This window comes from Candida orthopsilosis (assembly GCF_000315875.1).
Source record: "Candida orthopsilosis Co 90-125, chromosome 1 draft sequence".
Classification (NCBI taxonomy): domain Eukaryota; kingdom Fungi; phylum Ascomycota; class Pichiomycetes; order Serinales; family Debaryomycetaceae; genus Lodderomyces; species Lodderomyces orthopsilosis.
In genome coordinates, this window is record NC_018292.1 from 35,156 (window position 1) to 57,029 (window position 21,874).

The 21,874-nt window shown below is 37.5% G+C and overlaps 9 protein-coding genes across 9 annotated transcripts in view; 3 read left to right on the forward strand and 6 right to left on the reverse strand. All coding sequences in view use genetic code 12, as the record gives it.

The window, feature by feature from the left end:
• Positions 1-1,717: 1,717 nt before the first annotated feature.
• CORT_0A00270 (Aqy1 aquaporin water channel) lies at positions 1,718-2,536 on the forward strand (the record flags this gene model as incomplete). The annotated part of the gene is made up of 1 exon (XM_003865814.1): positions 1,718-2,536. One exon carries the CDS (start codon positions 1,718-1,720, stop codon positions 2,534-2,536), a length of 819 nt encoding a protein of 272 aa, XP_003865862.1.
• Positions 2,537-2,832: 296 nt separating this feature from the next.
• Positions 2,833-4,968, reverse strand: CORT_0A00280 (Atg13 protein; the record flags this gene model as incomplete). The annotated part of the gene is made up of 1 exon (XM_003865815.1): positions 2,833-4,968. The coding sequence occupies one exon, from the start codon at positions 4,966-4,968 to the stop codon at positions 2,833-2,835; it is 2,136 nt and encodes a 711-aa protein (XP_003865863.1).
• Positions 4,969-6,400: 1,432 nt separating this feature from the next.
• Positions 6,401-8,290, forward strand: CORT_0A00290 (Rpc82 protein; the record flags this gene model as incomplete). The annotated part of the gene is made up of 1 exon (XM_003865816.1): positions 6,401-8,290. One exon carries the CDS (start codon positions 6,401-6,403, stop codon positions 8,288-8,290), a length of 1,890 nt encoding a protein of 629 aa, XP_003865864.1.
• A 58-nt stretch (positions 8,291-8,348) lies between these two features.
• Positions 8,349-8,720, reverse strand: CORT_0A00300 (hypothetical protein; the record flags this gene model as incomplete). Its single annotated transcript, XM_003865817.1, has 1 exon — positions 8,349-8,720. One exon carries the CDS (start codon positions 8,718-8,720, stop codon positions 8,349-8,351), a length of 372 nt encoding a protein of 123 aa, XP_003865865.1.
• Positions 8,721-9,019: 299 nt separating this feature from the next.
• CORT_0A00310 (hypothetical protein) lies at positions 9,020-11,374 on the reverse strand (the record flags this gene model as incomplete). Its single annotated transcript, XM_003865818.1, has 1 exon — positions 9,020-11,374. One exon carries the CDS (start codon positions 11,372-11,374, stop codon positions 9,020-9,022), a length of 2,355 nt encoding a protein of 784 aa, XP_003865866.1.
• Positions 11,375-11,739: 365 nt separating this feature from the next.
• Positions 11,740-12,339, reverse strand: CORT_0A00320 (Rho1 GTPase; the record flags this gene model as incomplete). The annotated part of the gene is made up of 1 exon (XM_003865819.1): positions 11,740-12,339. One exon carries the CDS (start codon positions 12,337-12,339, stop codon positions 11,740-11,742), a length of 600 nt encoding a protein of 199 aa, XP_003865867.1.
• A 3,357-nt stretch (positions 12,340-15,696) lies between these two features.
• Positions 15,697-18,189, forward strand: CORT_0A00330 (Gzf3 transcription factor; the record flags this gene model as incomplete). The annotated part of the gene is made up of 1 exon (XM_003865820.1): positions 15,697-18,189. One exon carries the CDS (start codon positions 15,697-15,699, stop codon positions 18,187-18,189), a length of 2,493 nt encoding a protein of 830 aa, XP_003865868.1.
• A 105-nt stretch (positions 18,190-18,294) lies between these two features.
• Positions 18,295-19,977, reverse strand: CORT_0A00340 (Pgm2 phosphoglucomutase; the record flags this gene model as incomplete). Its single annotated transcript, XM_003865821.1, has 1 exon — positions 18,295-19,977. The coding sequence occupies one exon, from the start codon at positions 19,975-19,977 to the stop codon at positions 18,295-18,297; it is 1,683 nt and encodes a 560-aa protein (XP_003865869.1).
• A 1,062-nt stretch (positions 19,978-21,039) lies between these two features.
• Positions 21,040-21,874, reverse strand: part of CORT_0A00350 (Ifc1 oligopeptide transporter) — a gene marked incomplete at both ends in the record, with an annotated part of 2,109 nt that continues 1,274 nt past the window's right edge. Inside the window, one exon of the mRNA XM_003865822.1 lies at positions 21,040-21,874. This exon is cut by the window's right edge and continues 1,274 nt beyond it. Within this exon, the coding sequence (XP_003865870.1) occupies positions 21,040-21,874 (835 nt within the window).

Sequence of the window (21,874 nt, forward strand, 5' to 3'; positions counted from 1 at the left end):
ACATTTTGTGTATCGTTCTAAAATTACAGTAAACAATTGAGGTATACTTATGCTTTAATGTATGCACATGCATTGCCTAAAAGAGGATATAAAAAGAGAAATGTAACAACGAATATAGTATACAAACCATTAGACAATAGAGAATTTTAAGTCGATGCACACACTAAATTGAAATTTAGTTTGTGTAAATACACTACAATTTATTATTGCATTCAAAGACTCAAGACGACACTGAGACGACTTGTGGACGTACACTGGAGCACTCACTCCTGCTCACACCGTCTTGTTCAATTTTGACGCTGCACTGGCTTTAACACCATACCTTTACAATTGTTATTAAATGTTGAATTGGATTGAATAAAAAAAAAAGAAATTTTTTTTTCTTCTATTGCCTTTTAACCCCCCTTGCATATAAATACAGTTAGTGTATTGTTTTTAAAGTTTATATATGTACTTAGGTTAATCGGCGCTTTCAGATGGGATCCGGAAAGCAATCTCATCGTTGTCAAGCAATGACTTATCACTATTTTCAAGTACCCCTCTCTTTATACAGTGTACTAAGCTTCGGATGAGTTAAGCTGCTCACAAGGAATAGTTTGGCTTATAATCTACTTGAACTCCCCATCAATCATATTGAAAGTGGTTATTAGATATGGAATACCGGGGAGAAAGAGGCGGAGAAAAAAATCAAAACCAAACCCCATCACCGGTTTTAAATGACTTGTTTTAATTGTTATTGTTTTTATGCTGTTGTTAATTAAGATCTCACCATAGTTGTGTGATTCTATTGTAAGTGTAAAATTTTCTTCATAAAACACAAAGCTCTCTTAAGCTTTTAAAACTCCTTGGTAACTTTTACGATGGGATTGAACTATATAGTGCTATTCTAATTTGTACCAGTTACAAACAATAGGACTTTGTACAAACTAAAATCTAAATTTCAATTCTCACTTCCAATGTTCGTTTCATTACTTCGAATGATTAAGAAAGAGAGGCTTTGCACTTTATTCCATCAGCGGTGTTGAAGTGGCTTTAGAAACCCGAAAATTTCTTTTTCCGCTCGCAAACAAATTAAGTCCTTAGTTACAGCAAAAAGTTCAGCGCTTCTTCTCTTCTTCTCCTCTCAAGCCACTAACATAAACGTTTTAGCACGCTTGCAGAGTCAATAAGATCTTCGAATCAAAATTCCTCGGCCTCTTTTCATATATCACCCCATTACGGAAAATGAAGCGTCTCTTACGGTGTTACATTATACAATCAGGTAAACGGCAAGAGCATGGATGTCCTATCATCAATAATTAATAAGACACCAAATGACCCCTCTAATCACCAAGGGTTACACGTAACTATTTCTTATGAGTGGCATATTTCCAGCAAGATAGAAATTTCTTTTTTTTTTTCTTCAGTTACACAAACTCTATATAACAACTCTTTGTGTTTGTGTTCAGTTAGCTGTAGTTACATAGTTTAACAGCTTTTATCCCGTTGTGCATTTATAAACAGTAGTAAGAGCATGGATTATACTATTTAACCATAAAAAGCTTGCGGTATTAAAAGATGAGACTTAAGTAGACTTATAAATAGCATTTCCAATCCCTATTTTCAAAAGTTCTTTCCTACTTCCTTCCCATTCACCATCTGTTTCTACTACTTTTTTGTCAATCGCTACTTTCATATTTTACTACCACCAATTTGTACATAAATCCACATTCCAACAATGACCGTAGAAGCAACATCACCAATTGACGATATCGAACAACAACGTCCTGTTTACGAACCAGAGTATCAAGAAGCTTACACCAATTCAGCATTCAAAAATCATTTAATTGCTTTCCTTGGTGAATTCTTCGGTACTTTTATCTTTTTATGGGTTGCTTTTGTTATCGCCCAAATTGCTAATCAAGATCCAAATATCCCACAACCAGGTGGAGGATCTGATCCAATGCAATTGATTATGATTTCGTTTGGATTTGGTTTCGGTGTTATGATGGGTGTTTTCATGTTTTTCAGAGTATCTGGAGGTAATTTGAACCCAGCAGTTACTTTAACTTTGGTATTGGCACAGGCTATTGCTCCAATTAGAGGTGTTGTTATGATGGTTGCTCAAATGATTGCTGGTATGGCTGCTGCAGGTGCTGCTTCAGCAATGACTCCTGGTGACATTGCTTTTGCCAACGCCTTGGGCGGTGGTGCTTCAAGATCAAGAGGTGTGTTTTTAGAAGCTTTTGGTACTTTTATCTTGTGTTTTACTGTCTTGATGATGGCTGTTGAAAAATCAAGAGCTACTTTTATGGCCCCATTTGTCATTGGTATCTCATTGATGTTGGGACACTTAATCTGTGTTTACTACACTGGTGCTGGTTTGAACCCCGCTAGATCTTTTGGCCCCTGTATTGCTAGCAGATCATTCCCAAACTATCATTGGATTTACTGGGTCGGTCCAATCTTGGGTGCTGTTTTGGCTTGGGGTGTCTGGAGATTATTCACCTTCTTGGGTTACAAATCTTGTAATCCAGGTCAAGATGGCGATGAATAAGGAGGTTAAAATCAGACGAGATTGGTTGTTTCCTTTTAATACAACATTTGGGTGGGATTTCATGCATAAAACGCACATGCAAAACTATTCAATAATCTTAATATACGCACTTTAATTGAAGTATAGGGAAATAATCTAGTGTTGTAGGACGGTGGATACAGTCTTGTTCCCCGTGTATGCGCGTTTGACGGTTCAAGGCGCATGCTCTTTTGCAATTTACACCAAGACAAGCTTAACTTCTTATTATTCAATTATTTACATATAAACAGCGACATCCCGCGCAGCTCTTCCTCAAGCTATTTTGAGTTCATATCACTCATGGTAAACAACAAATCATCTTCTTCGTCACAATCATCTTTCTTGCTCACCTTCCTTCTCTGAACAGAGTCCTCATCGTTACTAGATAATTCATCAATTTTGAATGATGATCGATAATCATAGATGGAAGGGCTTGTTGCCATGCCGGTGACAACAGTGGTGGGTCTACTCTTGATAGAGGGTAAAACATTTGCAGCATTCCCAGTTGTGCTATTGCTAATATTACTTGATTGAACTGAATGGATGGAGGAAAGTCTTGTATGACTTTGTTGTTGTTCTTGGTTACCTGTATCAGTACTGGTAATAGTGGCTCCAGGTGGACTAGCAGTTGTTGAGGCAGCACCAACATTGGAAGAATTGACCCGTGAAGTGATCAAGGGCCTATTAGGCTCGATACTGGTGGCTCTTGGTGACGTCTCCCTCAATTTCGATTGTAATGATGACACAATCAACTGTGATTGATCAAATGATCCCGGAGGTGAATTTAGTGAACTCTTGCGACTACTTTGCCTTGACTGTAAGACAACACTTGCATTAACACTATCGCTCAATTGTTGATGTTTTCCCTTCAACAGTTGATATCTTCTCAAAACATTTGCATCACCACTATCAGCTGACTCCATTATCGGTCTTGTTTTCACGGAGTCGTCAGTATTGCTTCTTCCTAATTTCAAATCCGATTTGCTATCTATCATTCGTACAAAGTCATTGATATCATCATCCATATATAAACCACTCAATGCTGCATCGACACTATTACCATGAGCAAAATAGTCTGACAGAGGGGTTTGTTGACGAACACTCGTGTTGCTGAAACGACGACTGGCTCGTGACCCAAACGATGAGGAGAACCGTGGTGTGTTATTGCTGCTATCAGGATGGGAAAATAGTCCATCATCATGACCAGTGGATGAGCTGACTGATTTTGGAATCGACGTACCATAAGGGTTGTTATTGCTACCTGAGATTGGAACAGCATTAGATGATGGGGTGCTACTTCTTGGATTTCTCAAAAATGCCGCCAATGAGGCATTTGATATAGACTTATTACTAGTTATTGAAACTTTTCTTTCCAAGGACGATGGGATATTTTGAACGGTGGTAGGTTGCCCTGTTTGTAAGCCAGCGTTAATTGGCCCCGGTGTGGGTGAAATCTCACGAGATCCAACTTTGTACGGCTCCCGTGGTAAAGCCTTTTCTGGGGATATTGATTGCCCTTTGTTGTACAGGGGACTTTCATCTTTGGATGAGGTTAACGACGACGAAGGTGAAAGAGACATCAACTTTCTAGCGTCTTCATCGCGTTTTCCAAAATGGGCTGATAGCACCTCTTCATGCTCGTGTAGACAGAAATCGTAATGATTTCTGTAAGCAATTGAAATCTTCAACACGCCCATGCTGGTGTTGATTGGGGCAAAGTTTTTCTGAGTAGTATGTGATTGTTGCAAATTTGACTGGTTGATAATAGGCTTTGATAAGCCGATTCTACCTTTGGAGCTAATAGGTTGGTTACCGTCAAGGATCTTGTTACCCAAATATAGCTTGTTCATGTTTTTCTTTTTCAATTTGTACGCCGGCATCAATCTCGAATAGCCGTATAGCGTTCGAAACAAAACGATTGCTTGTTTATAGATAGAAGGTAGTTCATCGGCAGCTTGACTTGGCATCCTTTGATCAAATTCAATTAGCCATCGTTCTAAAACAACCTCTTGCTTTTTGCCATTGGGACTTGCCACCGTCCAGGGGTGTTTTTGCTCATCAAATAGTACCAATGTTTGGTTTGCCGGCAATTGTCTCAAGTCAAGATACGTTTCAATTATCATTGGAGGGATGGTTCCCACGTCTGCAGTTTTCCACAATTTCAAATCTTCCTTGGTTGTGCCATATGAGGACAGCATATGAAGGTTGAACCATTTGTTGATTCTCTGACCTTGTTGATCAATGTTGCCACCAAAGGGTGTTTCAGTAAACGATTGTGCCTCAGAATGGGCTCTTGAGTCTAGTATCACTTGAGCTGCTTTTGTAAAAAAATTGATTAGTACTTGTGTGAGTTTTGCAGTTTGCTTTTTAGTTATAGCCTCACTTTGTGGTCGAGAAGCGAGATCAACAGACATGCTGAATAATTGACTAGCTTTGCTTGATATATGGTCAAAAATTGATGTGTTCTTTTGGTGTGGCGGATGTGACTATATGAGGCTCAGTCTATGCATAGTCACTCAAACTGAAATTCCCTTGTTTGGGGTAATGTTTGGATATCGATGCTAGTATCTGTATATTCAAATGACTAGTGGCTATTTCTTCCTCTATAAGTCACGTTTAGGGATGGTGTTGGAGTGTTGTTGGATTGTTGTTGCCAAAATAACTGTGGTTGTGTGTGGTAAGGAAAAATGATCCTTAGACGCGAAGTTTTGCTTTTTGCGATATGGATGTGGTAACAAGTAGATCTGGTTGTTTATGAATCCCTTTTAAAAGTCGATTGTTAGTTAAAACTTCTACTTTTATATTATTTTTAATGATTAAAAGGAGATAATAAGTTGTAAAAAATGACTATGATTTGTAGGGTGGGAGATACAGTCGTTGTAAAACAAAAATGTGTGTGCAAATCTAAGGAGATAGAATAGTGTGCGTGATATGTAGTTTGATATAAACGTGTATGGCTTTGATCGTGAAACAGCTACGAAGTAATGTACTTGGCTGTATTGATTAGTGAGGGGAATCTGATGAAAAAGATGTGTAGTAACAATGAGGTCTATTTATCCCTGCAAAAATGACTCAGTTGTTGTTATTGATGTTGTGTATTTGTAGTAAGATATTTTGTTTTTGTCCTATCGATAAGAGAAAAGATAACTTATTTTATATAGTATGATATACATATAATACCACCTCTACTACTACTACTACATCTTCAACTTCTCTCTCCATTTTTAGCATACAGGAAGTTACATTAGATGATTGACAAGAAGCATTGCTTGGAACAGTACAGGTCTAAGATTTGTAAGGTACTTGTAACACTCTTTAAAATCTATAAGGCCAATGTCACATTCATAATATTCTGTGCAGTACTTATCAAGTGGTCGTTTATTTCGTACAAACATGACCAGTCTTAGACCTCCAGTGAGGATGACCAGATAACCGAAACTACTTCTAAAAGGTGTGACTAATCTATGTTTTAAAAAGTCACCTTTTGATGTAACTCGCTTAATATACGGTGATACAAATTAAAGTAGAGCTTCTTCCCCGCTGCAACGTGCCAAACCTTAAAACAGGATCAACAAAACACAAAATTACGTATAAACTATAGGAGGGGAAAGTAACGTTACGAGTTTTGCATTAACGGCTGTTTTATGGGATGAATGAGTTTTACTAGAGCACAACCCTAAATGTGGGTGGTACTTGGATTCAGTTTGGGTGCACTCTCTAGGTCTAGAGTGTGGCGAATTGCAATGCCCATTTCGACCTATTTTTACACGCGCCGCACCGTACCGTTTGGGGTCCTCCAGGGCGAGAAAGTAATTGCATCTCAGTCTCTTCGCACTTTCTCATTAAATGCATCGTAAATGGACCAAATTTTTTTTTTCTCTCTCTTCAGTTGAGCTAATCTTTACCATCTCATCACATCTGATCCTCACCCATCCCTGTGGTCCCCATTTTCCAGTCATGGATGATGATAACACTTTTGATATAGTCCGCGCTCAATCCCCTAAATCATACTTGTACACATCAGTCGCCTTGACTCATTTAGGGGAAGTTGCATCAAAGATCATTTCAACTCTAATTGCTCATGGCCGTCAAACAGCCAAAGAATTGAGTCAACGCACTCAACTTACTTTAAAATCGATTAAATCAGCACTTGTTTCCTTGATTCAACTTAGTTGTGTGAATTTCTGGCAAGAGAAGGATAAATCTACCTACTATTCATTTAATGAAACTGGGTTAAAGATATTAGTCAACAGTGGAGATATTTTGAACCATATCACTCAAGAATATGGTGAAGAAGAAGCGGAGGCAGTGCAGAATGTCATGGAGTTGGGACACATCAAATTGGAAGAATATCTCAAACAATTCGATCAAGATAAACCACAACGATTAACCAAGGAAAAGATCATTCTTAAATTATTCAATGATGGATGGTTAAAGGTGCTACGCATTTATGACTATCATGATATGAATGACATTTGGAATCAATTGTTTGAAGATACAATGAAAAAAACGCCTCGATCAGCAACAACTTCAGAAATTAAACGTGTGGCTGAAATTACAGCTACTTGTAAAGAAAAACTATCACAACTCACTGAAAATCAACTGACTTCGGATTTGTATGTTAGTGAACACGGAGTAAAGAAATTGAACCCCGAATTGGTGCTATGCTTCAATATTTCACGATTCCAAAAACATTCCCGTACGAAAGCATTCACTAATTTGGCCAAATCGAGAATTGGTGTACTTTCAGCAAAAATCTTCGAAGCAGGATTGAAATCTATTGAAAGTAACACACCTGATTTGACGCATCCATTCCTTGAAATTGATGGGTTATTGAATGGACCTGGTGATGTTGATGATTTCAAAAATAGTCAAGAAAGTGGGTTAGTAGCGGAAAAGAAGATCATCTTTACCGCCAAGGATATTTTGAGATACCTACCCAAGGTCTTGGATCTTCGTGGGTCTGTCATATCTGATACACTGGGTACCAATGTCAAAAGAGGACATCCAGAAGATGTTAATGATGATGACAATGGGGAAGCTACAAAAAGGATGAAACTAGAAAATGGACATAGTTTAGCCACATCATCCACATTTGACTCCGACGACGATCAAAAAATGTCTACTATTCAACAACATTTACAACTTCTTGCGTCAGGAACCAATACCAAGTTCATCGTCGAGGTATCACCCGGTCGTTACACTGTATCATTTTTCCACCTTTCACAAGCCGTCAAACAATTCAACTACGAATCCCTAATTAAAGCTACTATGAAAGATGATGCATTCCGGGTCCTCCGATGCATCAAACAATTACGGTTAGCTGACGAGAAGTCAATTGCTCAAGGTGTATTACTCAAGGAGAAAACGGTACGAAGTCAAGTTTATCAACTTGTTAAAGCCAACATTGTTGAAATTCAAGAAGTCCCACGTAGTGCCGATCGTGCCGCTTCCAAGACTTTTTATTTATTTCGATACAAACAACAACCAAGTTATGAACAATTGGTTAATAGTCTAATCTTTGACATGGGTGAAATTATCAACATTATCAACACATTTGAACAAGAGAATAAGATTCTATTAGACAAGTGTCAGCGTGTTGATGTACAAGGACATGAAGAGGAATACTTGATTGAATCGGAATTGAAAACTTTGCATAGTTTGCAAAATAGAAAAATCAAGAATATTGTCAGGTTTAATAGAATCAAATCCTTGTGGGATATATATAGCTTGTAAAATACATAACTGCATCAAAATGTTTTGAGCGTTTAAAATATGTCTAAAAATTTCCTCCTTATTCGTCATCATCATCACCTTCCTTATCAGGTGCAACATAAGTTTGTGGAATATCAACTTCAGTCTTGAACTCGTCCAAACCAACTCTTTGAGCACTCACTTGGGCGGTATGATCCTTTGGCACATGATCAACAGAATCAGATAATTTAACAATTGCAAATGGTCCCCATAACATGATACCAGTAAGGGCAACAAACCATCCAACTAAACTACGACCTTCCTTAGCGAAAACACTAGCAATGGTGGCTTTGTTCGGCCATACAGGTAAACCCTTTTGTCCGTTGTTGATATCAGTTGAAATCTGTCTAGCAAATCTCAATTGTGTGGTTGGTTTGAAACGTAATTGGGATTGAATTGTTCTTCTAAACATAATGAAATTGGAATACCTTTTACGGGGTAAGAGTAGAGGAATAAGAGTATGAAAATTTTCTCATTTCCAACATTTATTAATGAGACAAAAGGAACCCTCCAATGAAAGTCAGGTTTGTGTCGATGACATAATTCTTTTGGTTCTTCTCTATTGTTCTATTCTCTATTTCAGTCTAACATTGCGATTCAGTAAGTGAACGTTTTAGCAAAAAAAGAAAAAAATAGAAAATTTCTCGGATGCGAGATAGTGTGAAACAGTGATTTTGTGTAATGACGATTCCAAACCGAGGTGAATCCACTCTATAACGTCTCTTTAAATCCAGCAAAATCAAATTGGTCTTCAATTAGACCACCTTCGTCAAGCCTATACTTGAGCTTGATTCTGAGCTTCAATTTAGCGCCTGGTTGACCCGAGACTTTCAACACTTGGCGTATTTGATTTTGTTGGTAGATCAAAGTGTCACCACCAGAGGTTGATGTGATGTTCAATTTTTGAGTCTTGGGTACAGCTATTAATAGTTGAAATTGATCAATCTTTGTTGGTGTTTTGGACGTGATTATTGCCTCTACTGTGGCATCACCAGTGACAAATCGTTTTGGAACAAAAGATACTTTTACATTTGTATTCTCAAATGCAACAACGTCTCCCGCATCGGGGACGACTTGACTCTTGGGTTTGCTGTCACCAAATATATCTGATAGTATATCATTATTGGCTGTCCCTGGTGCATCACCAGTGTCAATCAAATCCAACAATAAATCATCTTGAGTGGTGTTTGATGAAATACCAGCAGAGACAGCACCAGTACCACCTTCATTCTTTTTATTACTTGTCTTGTGTAACTTCAATGATTCACGCTCCTTTACAGGCGGTGCAGGCATTTTAGCAAGTAAACCACGTTTTAAAGCAGCATCCTGGCCAAAAATTTCTTGATATTCAACTGCTCTAATTTGAATCTCCAAATTTGAGTCATATGTTTTTGAGTTGATTATTCGCCTTAATCGTTCAATCACTTGTGCATTTTTGAACTTCACCGACAACTTCAAAGTTGACGTTAATACATAAGCAACTAACTGTACATGCTCTTGCGTTGAGTATGTTGAATTATCGAGCAATTCGTCAAACAAGTCAACGATTCTTCCCTCAGTAACTTGTTCCGAATTCCCACCCAGCTCAACCAGGGAACCTAATATCAAATCACCATATTCACCCAAAGTCCATGTGGTAACCAATGCCAATCCAAACTGGTTTTCATCCTCCAAACATGAGGAGAACAACTTTAGAACAACATGTTTTTTCAATTCTTGGTCATTACATTGTAAAATTAATGCAAGTATATTGGAGATGATATCGGGTGTCAATGCATTGCCTCCAGCTTTAAGCGTCCTTATCAAAGTATCATAATGCCATTTATCGTTAGGCGAGTACTTGTTGGCAGCAATAGTCAATTGTGAGGTAACATACGATTTCAACTCTTGATCAGAACACTCCTCCAAAAACGTTAAAATCTCTCTAGCCAATACTCTGATATTTTGTTCATTTATTATACCAAATGATAATTCCAAAGCTCTTCTTTTGATGGAAATATCTCCATCAGTTAGACAGTTGACAATTGTTGATCTGTGTCTTTGAACTGCCAATGGTTCGATATTCACGATGGTCAATAACGTATCCAAAGCGACATATCTAGTATTATTATCCTTTGTTGCGAGGAATTTACCCAAAATATTGACTCCCAAAATCTTCAACGACTGATCAGATTTAATAGCAAAAATGGTCTTGACACATTCATACAAAATGGCATTGGCAGCATTTTTACCACTGTCCAAATTTGACACAACCTGAGTCAAGATATCGTTAATCTCTTCTGAAAATGGTAAATCAATAGCCAATGTTCTTATCGCCGACAATAAGCTAACTTGTAAAAATGGATCGGTTGTACCCATAACGTCATAATCTGGCTGATATCCCATCGTTGTTACTCGTTTTAAATGACCAACAATTTTAGGAATAGCCTTTGCTAATTCTGGTCTATTCTCATCCGACATATAATACAAAGCTTCAATCAAACGCAAAGTACCCAACAACACTGATGAATTTTTTTCATTGATCAAATCCAATGCTTTTGGCAAGAAAAACTCCGACAAATCGGGTTCCTTCTCTACTAATTTGGCTGCAACAAGACACGCCTTCTTTCTCAAAAAATTATTTTTGGAGTCGATTATGGTTTCAACGTTTGTATACAAATCACGAGCTAATTCTGGAGACGCGATATTTCCGAGACAGCAAAGTGCTAATCCAACAATGTATGCATTGTGATGTTGCATGTCATTATCCAATGAATTTGTCAACAATGTTAAAACTTCTTGATTTTCGTCCAAGATCAACATGCATGCTAGATAACCCAATCGTTTATCAGCAAACCGGGGCGATGCAAGTAGCTTAAGACACTCTACTTGACCAAAATGGGTCTTTTCTCCCATGATGTACAAGTACAACAACTTCGATATATTAATTCGCCTTGTTGTTTGGTCAAGACTAACATCTCTAAAGGACGTTCTAATTGCGGCAGATTCCTTTTGAATTACTGCACGTTCATCAGCAATCGTCTTGGCTTTACGAACTGTCTTTATGAATGATCTTAAGGAGCCCATTAGCAGGAGGGTGGTGATTGACTTTGAATCGTTTTGATGTTACTGTGCTACGTTGTATTTTGTATGTTTTTTTCTTTTTATTTTATTTTCAAAATCTGTTGTTGATTTTGAGATTTTGGATCTACGTGGGCCAAGAATGGAAGTAGTCAAGAACTCGCGTGCATTTACCTGGGAAAAGTCGTGGCAATAATAGAGCCAAGGACGGTTACCTTTTTTGATTCGGTGTAACATTTCACTTCGAGCCTGGCTCAACTCGTTCTTACCCTCTCTCTCACTACACCTCCACTACACCTTCTCTCTACTACGTTCGTCATCAAAAATATAAAAACTATAAGGTTAATTAAAAATCTGGGATGGGATAATATCTACAAAACTACACATTTCTTCTTCTTCTTTTCCTTCTTATCCTTTGCCTTTAATGAGGCTCTAGTAGCAGCTTCAAATACTTCTCTAACGCCTCTTCCAGTCTTGGCAGAACATTCCAAATAGTCAGCAGCACCAATCTTTTGAGCGACAGACTGTCCTTCAGAAGTAGAGACAGGCTGTTGTTGTTGTTGTCTCAAGGCTTCAATAGTATGAGGATCATCTCTTAAATCTGATTTACAACCAACAAGAATAATAGGAACACCTTGACAAAAGTGTAAAACTTCGGAAATCCATTTTTCCAAAACGTTATCCAAAGAATCTGGTGAATCAACTGAGAAACAAATCAAGATAACATTTGAATCTGGATATGATAATGGTCTCAATCTATCGTAATCTTCTTGACCAGCAGTATCCCAAAGTGCCAATTCAACTTTTCTTCCATCAACTTCAACATCAGCAACATAGTTTTCGAAAACAGTTGGGACATATACTTCAGGGAAAGTTCCTTTTGAAAACACAATTAATAAACAAGTTTTACCACAGGCACCATCACCAACAATGACTAATTTTCTACGAAGTTCAGCAGGACCGTTGACCATTTTTGTATGAGTATATGTGTAATGGTTTTATAAAAGGGGAAGGTTATATTATAGGTCGGAAAGGGGTTAATAAATCTGTAAATGTATTAGATGTGTGTGATTTGTTGTTGTTGAGAATTTTTTTGTCGATAAGGAGAAGTTTTACTAGAATCCTTAACTTAGATGCAAATGAAAGCCACTTATAACGACTGTATAATCTGATTTATAGGTTGCGTAAGGTAGTATAATATGATGATAATCTAATCTAATCTTGTGATTGATTGATTGATTGAGGTGTGGGTTGGGTTGAGATGTGTGTAATAATAAAAGTGGTGTTGATAGTAATATTGTTGAAGATCACAAGTGTTTTTCTGTTTAAAGAAAATTTAAAGAGGAAAAAAAAATTTCTATTGTGTGTAGTAGGCGTAGTAATAGAATTAAAGTGTGTAGTGTGTAATTTCAGTGTCAATTTCTTTTGTCTTTTGACATTTTGTTATGTACTTGAATTTGTATTGTTTTTGTATTGTATGTGTTATGTGTTATGTGTTATGTTTTGATTTTGTAACAAGGTACACGTATATATAAAAATAACTTTCGTGTAGCAAGTGGCTGAGAAAAGATCCACATTCTAGAAGGTAAATTGTAGACTACAACAGGTTATGCATGTTGACTCTGCCAATATACGACGTGATTTAGTACGACAAAAGGTGACACTTACATCTCACCTTCGTTATAATCCATCAGAGTATAGTTTTGGCATGATACTTCTTAATCTACAGACCACGGACACGCTTTCAGAAACCTACAGTCCCCCGGTTTCTTACGAGCTCAACTACTTTGCTTCTTTACACTGTTGACCTCACCTACTGGACGATTAAGGAGCATTGGCCTACTGGTAATTTCCCTCAAAGATCGTACGCCAAAGATGACGAAACTGAAATTGAAAACTTTGGTTTTTTTTTGTGTACTTTGTTTAATGTGTATTGTGATCTCTTGCTAAACAAAGCAAAAAAAACAAAAATGAAATTTAACGTGTCACTTAAGTTTCTTTCGTATTTTAACTTAGCCCCCCTTTCAAAATTTGTGGTAGCAGCTGACACCATTGGAACTATAACTACAAAAGCTGGACCCCAGGGTTGGTATGTAAACTTTCCGACTTAATGTCCGCCTATTCTGCATTTAAGTGCCTTCTTCAACGAGAGCATCTTCTTCTTTCAGATCGATGGTGTCGTCAAAACAACACTAATCGAGCACAAACATAAAACAACTTTTATGTATATGATGATGAAATTTACCACAAAGTGTTGTAACAATACCGCATTTATCGATATATTAATTGAATAGTAATACACGAACTAGTTGTATGCACTTGCGCTGCTGTTTTTTTTCGAATTTCACACCATTTCAACTCCACTCCCACTCTGGTGCATCAAAGGGAGTGTCATTGATTACCACCATTTGAATTTTTGTTTTAGGTTAAACGGAGTCATCAAGTGGTGGCATCAATGTATTACTATGAAATCGCAATTTTTAAACTGTAATGGAGCCCTTTGTAGTATCAAATGCTCACCTTTAAATCTGGTCAATGTAATGACTGCACTATATTATTGGGGACCTTTATAGTTTAGAAGTCTAGTCTGAGAGTTTTTTCTTGGTTAAATGTAGGGACTCGATTGCTTTCGATAAGTTTCAATATTTCTCCAATTTTGGTTGCAAAATTAGATAAAAAGTATAAAGATAGCTGAGATTACACCGAATCATTCCCTATTTGATAACAAACAATACGTACAAAAATCAAACAACACCCGCCAAGATAGTTAGATAAGAAAGCAGAAGAATTGTATCGTTAGTTTCACAGTCACTGATAAGATGTACTACATACTTATCTATTAATGTAGTATAAAAACTCGAGCACGCAATGAGGCTTGACCTTATCTCAAAGTATTGACCAATAGTAACTTCAAGTTGAGTGACATTATTGAAACTGTGGCTGATCCAAAACGAGCGATAGCGAAAAGTTACGACTTTGAGCTTATCTCGTGCCTTTCGCAAATTCTTATCTTTTTTATTCAAGTTGCGGAGAACAATGGCCAAAGATAACAGCGAAAGAGATAGTGACTTTTACCATATGTCACATAAGTTATCTAATCATGAGAGACCAACATAAAACTAGTATTAGTGGATTAGAACGAAAGCAATCAAAAAGTCTTGCCCCACTTCTGAGATTTAAAGATTTACCTCTAATAGAAAGAGTTCTAGGCTGGGGGATACTACACAAACGCGAATGCCTTTGTTTAGTCATTGGTACACGACTCAGCCGTCAATATCCGCTATTCCCAGTGCATACATGAAATAATCCACCATTTCCTTTACAATCGATCATGATAGGAGTGATCAGTTGAGTAGAAAGCTTCTCTACAATGTCGCCCAATAGAAACAGTGAAATAGGGAGGAGAGGCCCCCCCTCCAACGTTTTTCTGCGTTTAATATTCTTATCTAGCTTATCTCTAGTGGAGAGAGATATCGTCGAATAAACTCCGTGATTTCAGAGATACATGTTAAAAAATCACCCGGTTTTATCTAATTTGTAGAATATGGATACAAATGTATGGATGTAGAAGCCAAGAGATAGTCAAAAGTTGAGCCACGAGAGGGGGGATATTGAAATTTTGGATCGGATCTAGTAAGTCGGTGGTATAATAATACTGTAATAAGTAAATGTAGTAAGCACAAAGAATTTTCGGTGTTGCTTTTTAGACAAGAAAACTTTTATATGACAGAATCAGACAGACAGACAAAAAAATTAGCTACAATAACTAAACTGATTAGATAACAAACAAACAGACAAAAGAGAAAAAGATCATACAATAAAATAATAACCAAAGTACACTACCGCCTTTAAAGAAAATTTTTTTTTCTGTTGTCTTTAATTAAACATTCAATTTTCCCTTTTTCACTTTCTTTTATCAAAAAGATAAACAACTTAATCTGAAGAGGATATAGGTAATACCACACACACTCTTCCCACACACCATCAACTCACTTGTGGCTATATACATACACACACATCACGCTTTGCTTTAATCATACGCTTTATACCAACTGAAACAAAGTAAAAAAGGGAATTATCATATCACTAAGTTAAGGAGACAAAAGATCTACATTTTACAACACACACACATTCGTTTATCTTTTCACTGAAACTTTTTTTTTTTTCATCAAAGGACAGAGAGGGTTTTCTTTTTTTTTTTCAACCAATTGAAAAATTTATTTATCTTCACTTTTTTTATCAGTCTACTTATCACGTTGATTAATACTGCTAACATCACAACGGCTTCTGGCTCCTCACTTGTACATTAATACCACATCTTCAAAATAATGGCTTTACTTGATATTCAACTGCGTCCATCTCAACCTGTACAGTTAAAGAGTCCTCATACCAACAACTCCACATCGACTGTGCTACCAAAATTTGAAGATACAATCAAGATAGCAAATGGAGATGCCACGGGCTCTCAGCAACAGCAGCAACAGCAACAGCAGCAACAGCAACAGCAGCAACAGCAGCAACAACAGCAACAGCAGCAACAGCAGCAACAACAGCAACAGCATACAACTGTAGCTACAGCCGGTTCTGACGCTAGCTCGGTTGGTACTCACAAACTAGGCGACAGTCACCATCACAACCACAACCACGCAGGGTTCAAGATGTTTAATGTAAGTGAATCCATTACCACACCAACGTCGGCGTTATCTACCCCACCAACAGTAAAGCCCAAAGTGGAGTATGAATCCAATGATAAACACAATTTCCAATCGCCAAGCTACAAATCAGGGGAAATTATCTCCCATACTTTACCAACCCCACCTTCAAAATTAAAGAGCCAAGATTCTCCATCTTTACCCACACTTCCATCGAATGAGCCTGTACTGGAAAAGACTTCTCAAAATACCGATGCACAGGATAATCACCCTAATGTCAAGCCCACGTCTCATGTAAATAATGATGGAACTTCAACATCCAAAGCAAACTTATCAAGTCCAGTTTGTCGCAACTGTAAGACTCAGACTACACCTTTGTGGAGAAGAGATGAGACAGGCCAAGTATTGTGTAATGCTTGTGGATTGTTTCTTAAATTACACGGACGTCCGAGACCAATTAGTTTAAAGACGGATACTATAAAATCGAGAAACAGAGTAAAACAAGGCGCAGCTGGAGCAAATTCTTCTAAAGGTGCAACATCATCAAATACTCCAGAATTGAAATCGAAAGACTCCAAATCAGGTAAAAAATCACCAAAACTGAGAAAACTCAAGAATGGTGGTGCTGGCAATTCAAATGGTACTGAATATACACCACTCTTGCCAGCTTCCAATGGTAACAATTCGCCAGCAATTTTTAAACAAGAAAGTGGCAATGGTGTAGGCGGATCACACTCCTTCAACAACTTGTCTTCAATGAATGGGCATGGTTATTATCAACAACATCTGTTGCATCATACACCACATTTTCCACCACATTTACCAAATCATGTATTGCAGGCACATCAACAGGTCCCATTACATTACCCATCATCTACACCCACTCAATTTGCACCTGGGTTGAGAAGAATCACATCGCCATTGATGTTATCAACCACTTCATCATCAGCAGTAAGGAATGAACCAAGAGAAACAGCAACCGGACCAAGTGGCTCTGCTACTACTACAGCTGCTACAGCTTCATCAACAGCTGAATCTAACTCCATGCATGCAGCAGCTGGAGTCTTGGAGAATTTGTCGAATGAATTAGGGCCAAGTGCTACATTCAAACCAGATTTCAATTCGGGATCGAGACAAAAGGGAATTTCGTTGATGAGTAACAAAGAAAGACCAAATAATAGTACTATAACAACTGCTACAGGTTCAACATCATCTATTTTCTCAAGTGTTACTCCACCTCAATTTCCCCGTTTACCAGCATTAAGCACGAAGTCACCTGCTTTTTCAGCAGCACAATCAAGGTCATCTACTCCAACCTTGCCACCATTGCATAAAGTCGCTACTGGCGAGATTACATTGCCTTCATTGAACAGTTTTACACAACAACCACAAACACAACTGCAACCACACCACAATCAACAATCAGCTTCTACTGTCCCACTACCACAGCAATCGTCGCGCGAGCTGTCATGGGATAACTCCGAGCAACCTTCCAACACACCCAGTCGTGATGAAACACCCAGGGGAAATGACGATAACAGCAACAAAGACAGAGAAAACAACAACAACAACAACAACAACAACATTAATAACGGGTCTAATTCAAATCATGAAATCACCATTTTGAAAACACGAATTTCCGAACTTGAACTAGTCAATGATTTATACCGTACTCGTATAATGGAATTAGAAGCAATGGAACATGCAGCAAGATTAAGAGAAACATCAATGAGGAAGCGGTTAGAAGAAGCAGTGGATTTACAAGCCAGCCAGTTGGATGAATATAATCGAAAACAAGAAATGAATGCATCAAGATTTGGTGTTGGTCTGGGACAACGAGTATTTTATCACCGTCCCAATGATCCTGAAATTGCTGCCGCTGTTTCTAATTCCAGACAGGTGATTGGATATCAACTGTATATGCCTCAAGGTGATCAACAAATGGCTCAGGCCCAACGTCTGGGAATTCAATTGAGTGAACGATTGGGTCAATCTCAGAAACCACTGCAACAACAACATCATGATGTTAGTGGCTCAAATACCCCACATATCACAGAGGCATCTGGTCAAGATAAAGCTTCCGAAGGCGGCTTCAAACTACCCTCGTTAAAGAGAGATAATGATAACGCAACCACTCAAGGTAATGAGAAGAAATCGAAATTAAATTAATTTCAGATAAAAATAAAAACTAATGATTTTGTATAATTTGTATATTCTTTTCAAATAATTTTCAAATAAAAGTCTTTTTGTAATAATTCAACTACGTGAAGTTGCTCAAGTACGTACATCCGGTTCTTCTTTACCCAAATATTGTTTAAATTTCAACAAGTTCAAAACAAATTCAACATCTTTAGCCAAATATTCATCAACTTTAACTTTATAGGTTGATGCATCATTTGAATGTTTTTCCAAATATAATCTCACTGTAGCTCCTGAAGATCCAGTTCCTGATAAACGAACAATAAATCTCAATCCATTGGTGAATTTGATAAATAATCCCTGTTTGGAAGAAACTGATCCATCTAAATCAGTATATGAGAAATTTTCAGCCTTTTTGATTGTGTAACCAGGAGCTAATTCATCGCCTGCTTTACGTTCATCAACTATACTCTGCAACAAGTTTATCAATTTGTTAGCACCTTCACTTGATACGTTTTCATAATCGTATCTGGTGAAGAAAGTTCTTCCATATTTGTCCCAGAATGAATTTTGGACAATTTCAATTGATGTAGGTTTACCAGGGTTTGATTTATGGTAGTCGGCCAACAAGTTTAACCAAGCTACAATAGCCCATAATCCATCTTTTTCTCTAATATGGTTTGATCCAGTACCAAAACTTTCTTCTCCACAAATACTCAATTTCTTTGCATCAAATAAAGAACAGAAAAATTTCCAACCAGTGGGGACTTCATACACATCGACACCCTTATCTTTAGCCACCAAATCAATTGCACCTGAAGTTGGCATTGATCTAGCTAATCCATATATACCTTGCTTTTTAAAGTATGGAATAGCATCAGCGTATTCAGATATAATGGCCACGGAATCACCAGGGGAGACAAATGTACCAGCACCATAAATCATATTTCTGTCACCATCACCATCTGAAGCAGCACCAAATGCAATACCCTCTTTGTCTACTCTTTCAACCAATGTATGTGCATAAGTCAAATTTGGATCAGGATGCAACCCACCAAAATCGCTCAATGGCTTGTAATTTTGAATTGATGATTCCGGCAAACCCAATTCTTCAACAAAAATCTTGTATCCATATGGACCAGTAACACCATTCAATGCATCAAACAAGACTTTGAAACCTTCTTCTTTGGTGGCTTTATCCAAAAATGATTTAATCAATGGGAAATCAAAAATATCCTTCAACATTTCAACATAGTCCTTTGTGGAGTCAATCACCTCAACTTCAATTGGTCCAATTTTATTTTGACCAATTTTGGAAATATCAACGTCATCCAATTGAGCCAATTTGTAATCCGACAAAGTCTTGGAGATTTCAAAAATCTTGTTTGTCACTGATTCAGGTGCTGGTCCACCATTACCCAAGTTGTATTTAATACCCAAGTCATTCTTTGGCCCACCTGGATTGTGGCTTGCAGTCAAAATAATTCCACCAGTAGCGCCCAACAATCTAATCACATGTGAAGTAGCTGGTGTGGATAAAATACCATTCTGACCCAAAACCACTTTCTTTACCCCATTAGCAGCAGCAATCTTGATAATCAATTGAATCACCACATCATTGTAGTATCTCCCGTCACCACCAATAACCAAAGTTGCGTCTTGACTACCCTCTGGAATAGCATCCAAAATTGCTTGAATGAAGTTTTCTGTATAGTGAGGTTGTTGGAAAACAGAGACTTTCTTTCTTAATCCTGAAGTACCTGGCTTTTGATCTTGGAATGGTTTGGTATCAATTGTTTCTATCTTAACGTCTGACATAATGCGGGGGTTACTTGTATTGCTGTCAATTGGCTGAATAGAAATTTTGTTGAGAGATCTTGGCTAGAGCAAAGAAAATGAGATCTCCTTGAAACTTTAAAGTTATTTTATTCTATATTTTTTTTTTTTGGTGACAATTTAAATCTAAATTTAAATTTGAGCTCACCGAATATTCCCTTTAGACCACATAACAAAATGAATATGAGTATACCGTAGGTGATAAACTTTTAGCCAGTAGGGTTAACGCCCACGTAAATTCAGTAACCCCCCTAAGTAGGGCTGCGAGGAAGCCATGTGTCTTTTACTTGATACACGCACAATGAATGATTTCACAGTCTTCACCCCTCCCCGCCTTTCTTTATTTGTTGTTCAGCAAAAGGGCTGATTAAATTCAACAACAAATTAAGTACAACTCAAAATTGGTACGCTAGTTACATCCAGCTCGATGATGCATCGCACGTATGTCTTCCGACCTAGATGTAACCCCTCCACACCGACCATTTCAAATTTTCTTTCCCCAAAGACACAAAACCATATCATTAAATTCCGCCTCAACTCCGGCGCCCAACAAATTCAGCCTGTGCTTTAGCTAGCTTGGTAAATTGATTTTACTCTTGAAACGTTTCATTGAAAAGTGATTTTATCATGCCATGCTTTTCTACTTTGCTAATTTATTGAGCATAATGAAATGAACCACTCTCCATATTTTATAACTACATTTTACCATCTTCGTGAATTTAAGAACTTGCAATTCTACCATAGTAGTGAAGTAACATTTATTCTTTGACTATGAACCTAAATAACAAACAACAGATTTTTCCAAGCAATTTTTCAATGACTACCCACTAGTATCATGTCGTATCTTTGTATTTACATGTCTTCCTCTTTACATCTCGCAACACACGAACCAAACAATTTTTCTAACCAAAACCCATCTTCAAGAAACTAACTCTTATAATCTACAATTCAAACCTGATTAACAAAATTACTTAGATTAAACTAAAAACTTGTAAACTAACCCCAAATCGAACTGAAATGTAAAAGTCAACGTCCTCTACAGGTCTAAGGAAAATGTCCCTTTCTTGGTCCAAAGTATCCATCTGGAGCCAGCTCTGTAGCATTCAATCTACCAATCATGTTTCCATCGTAACCAGTGTAGACCACAGTATTACCCCACCAATTAATGTCCTTCTCATGATACATGACTGCAAAGAAAATGATGATTGAAGAAAATGCAACACCAGCACTCAAACCTGTTGAGAGAAGATAGTTGTATTTTTGCCACCAAGCTTCATATTTGCCTTTAATGTACCACATAAATGCCAAAGATACGTAAACACCAGGAAGATAATACGATAAATTATATGGTGCGTAGTTCAACATACCTCCGATAATAATTGCTGGTTCAAATGTTTTTACCAACTTCTTTGGACCCCACTTTTTCAAAGCAATACAAGGGAACGCCAACAAAAAGCCAATCAAGAAACACCATCTCAATACCGGATACAAGTGGTCAAACACTTTCTTTGGACCAATAACACCCCAAAGGACCGAAGCACTGTAAAAAGTTCTAGTACTAGCACACGTGAATTTTTGAGTGTTCTGTGGATCACAATAGTCCTTGATACCAGTGATTTGGAAATTCAAGATCGCCAACTGAATAAATGAAGCAACAAAAATGGAGAGTAACTGTACTCTAAATGTTGCGCGTGGTGGAAGCTTGGTATAATGACCTTGCTTCAAATCGTTAATGAAGTTTTGTGCTTGTCCATCAATGTTGTAACCTAAAGCTTTGATAAATGATAAGGCCAAACCGTTACCTGGGATAGCATAACCGATAATTAATTCAACCAACACATTCAAACCAAATGAGAACCCAGTTCTGGCATACACCGTA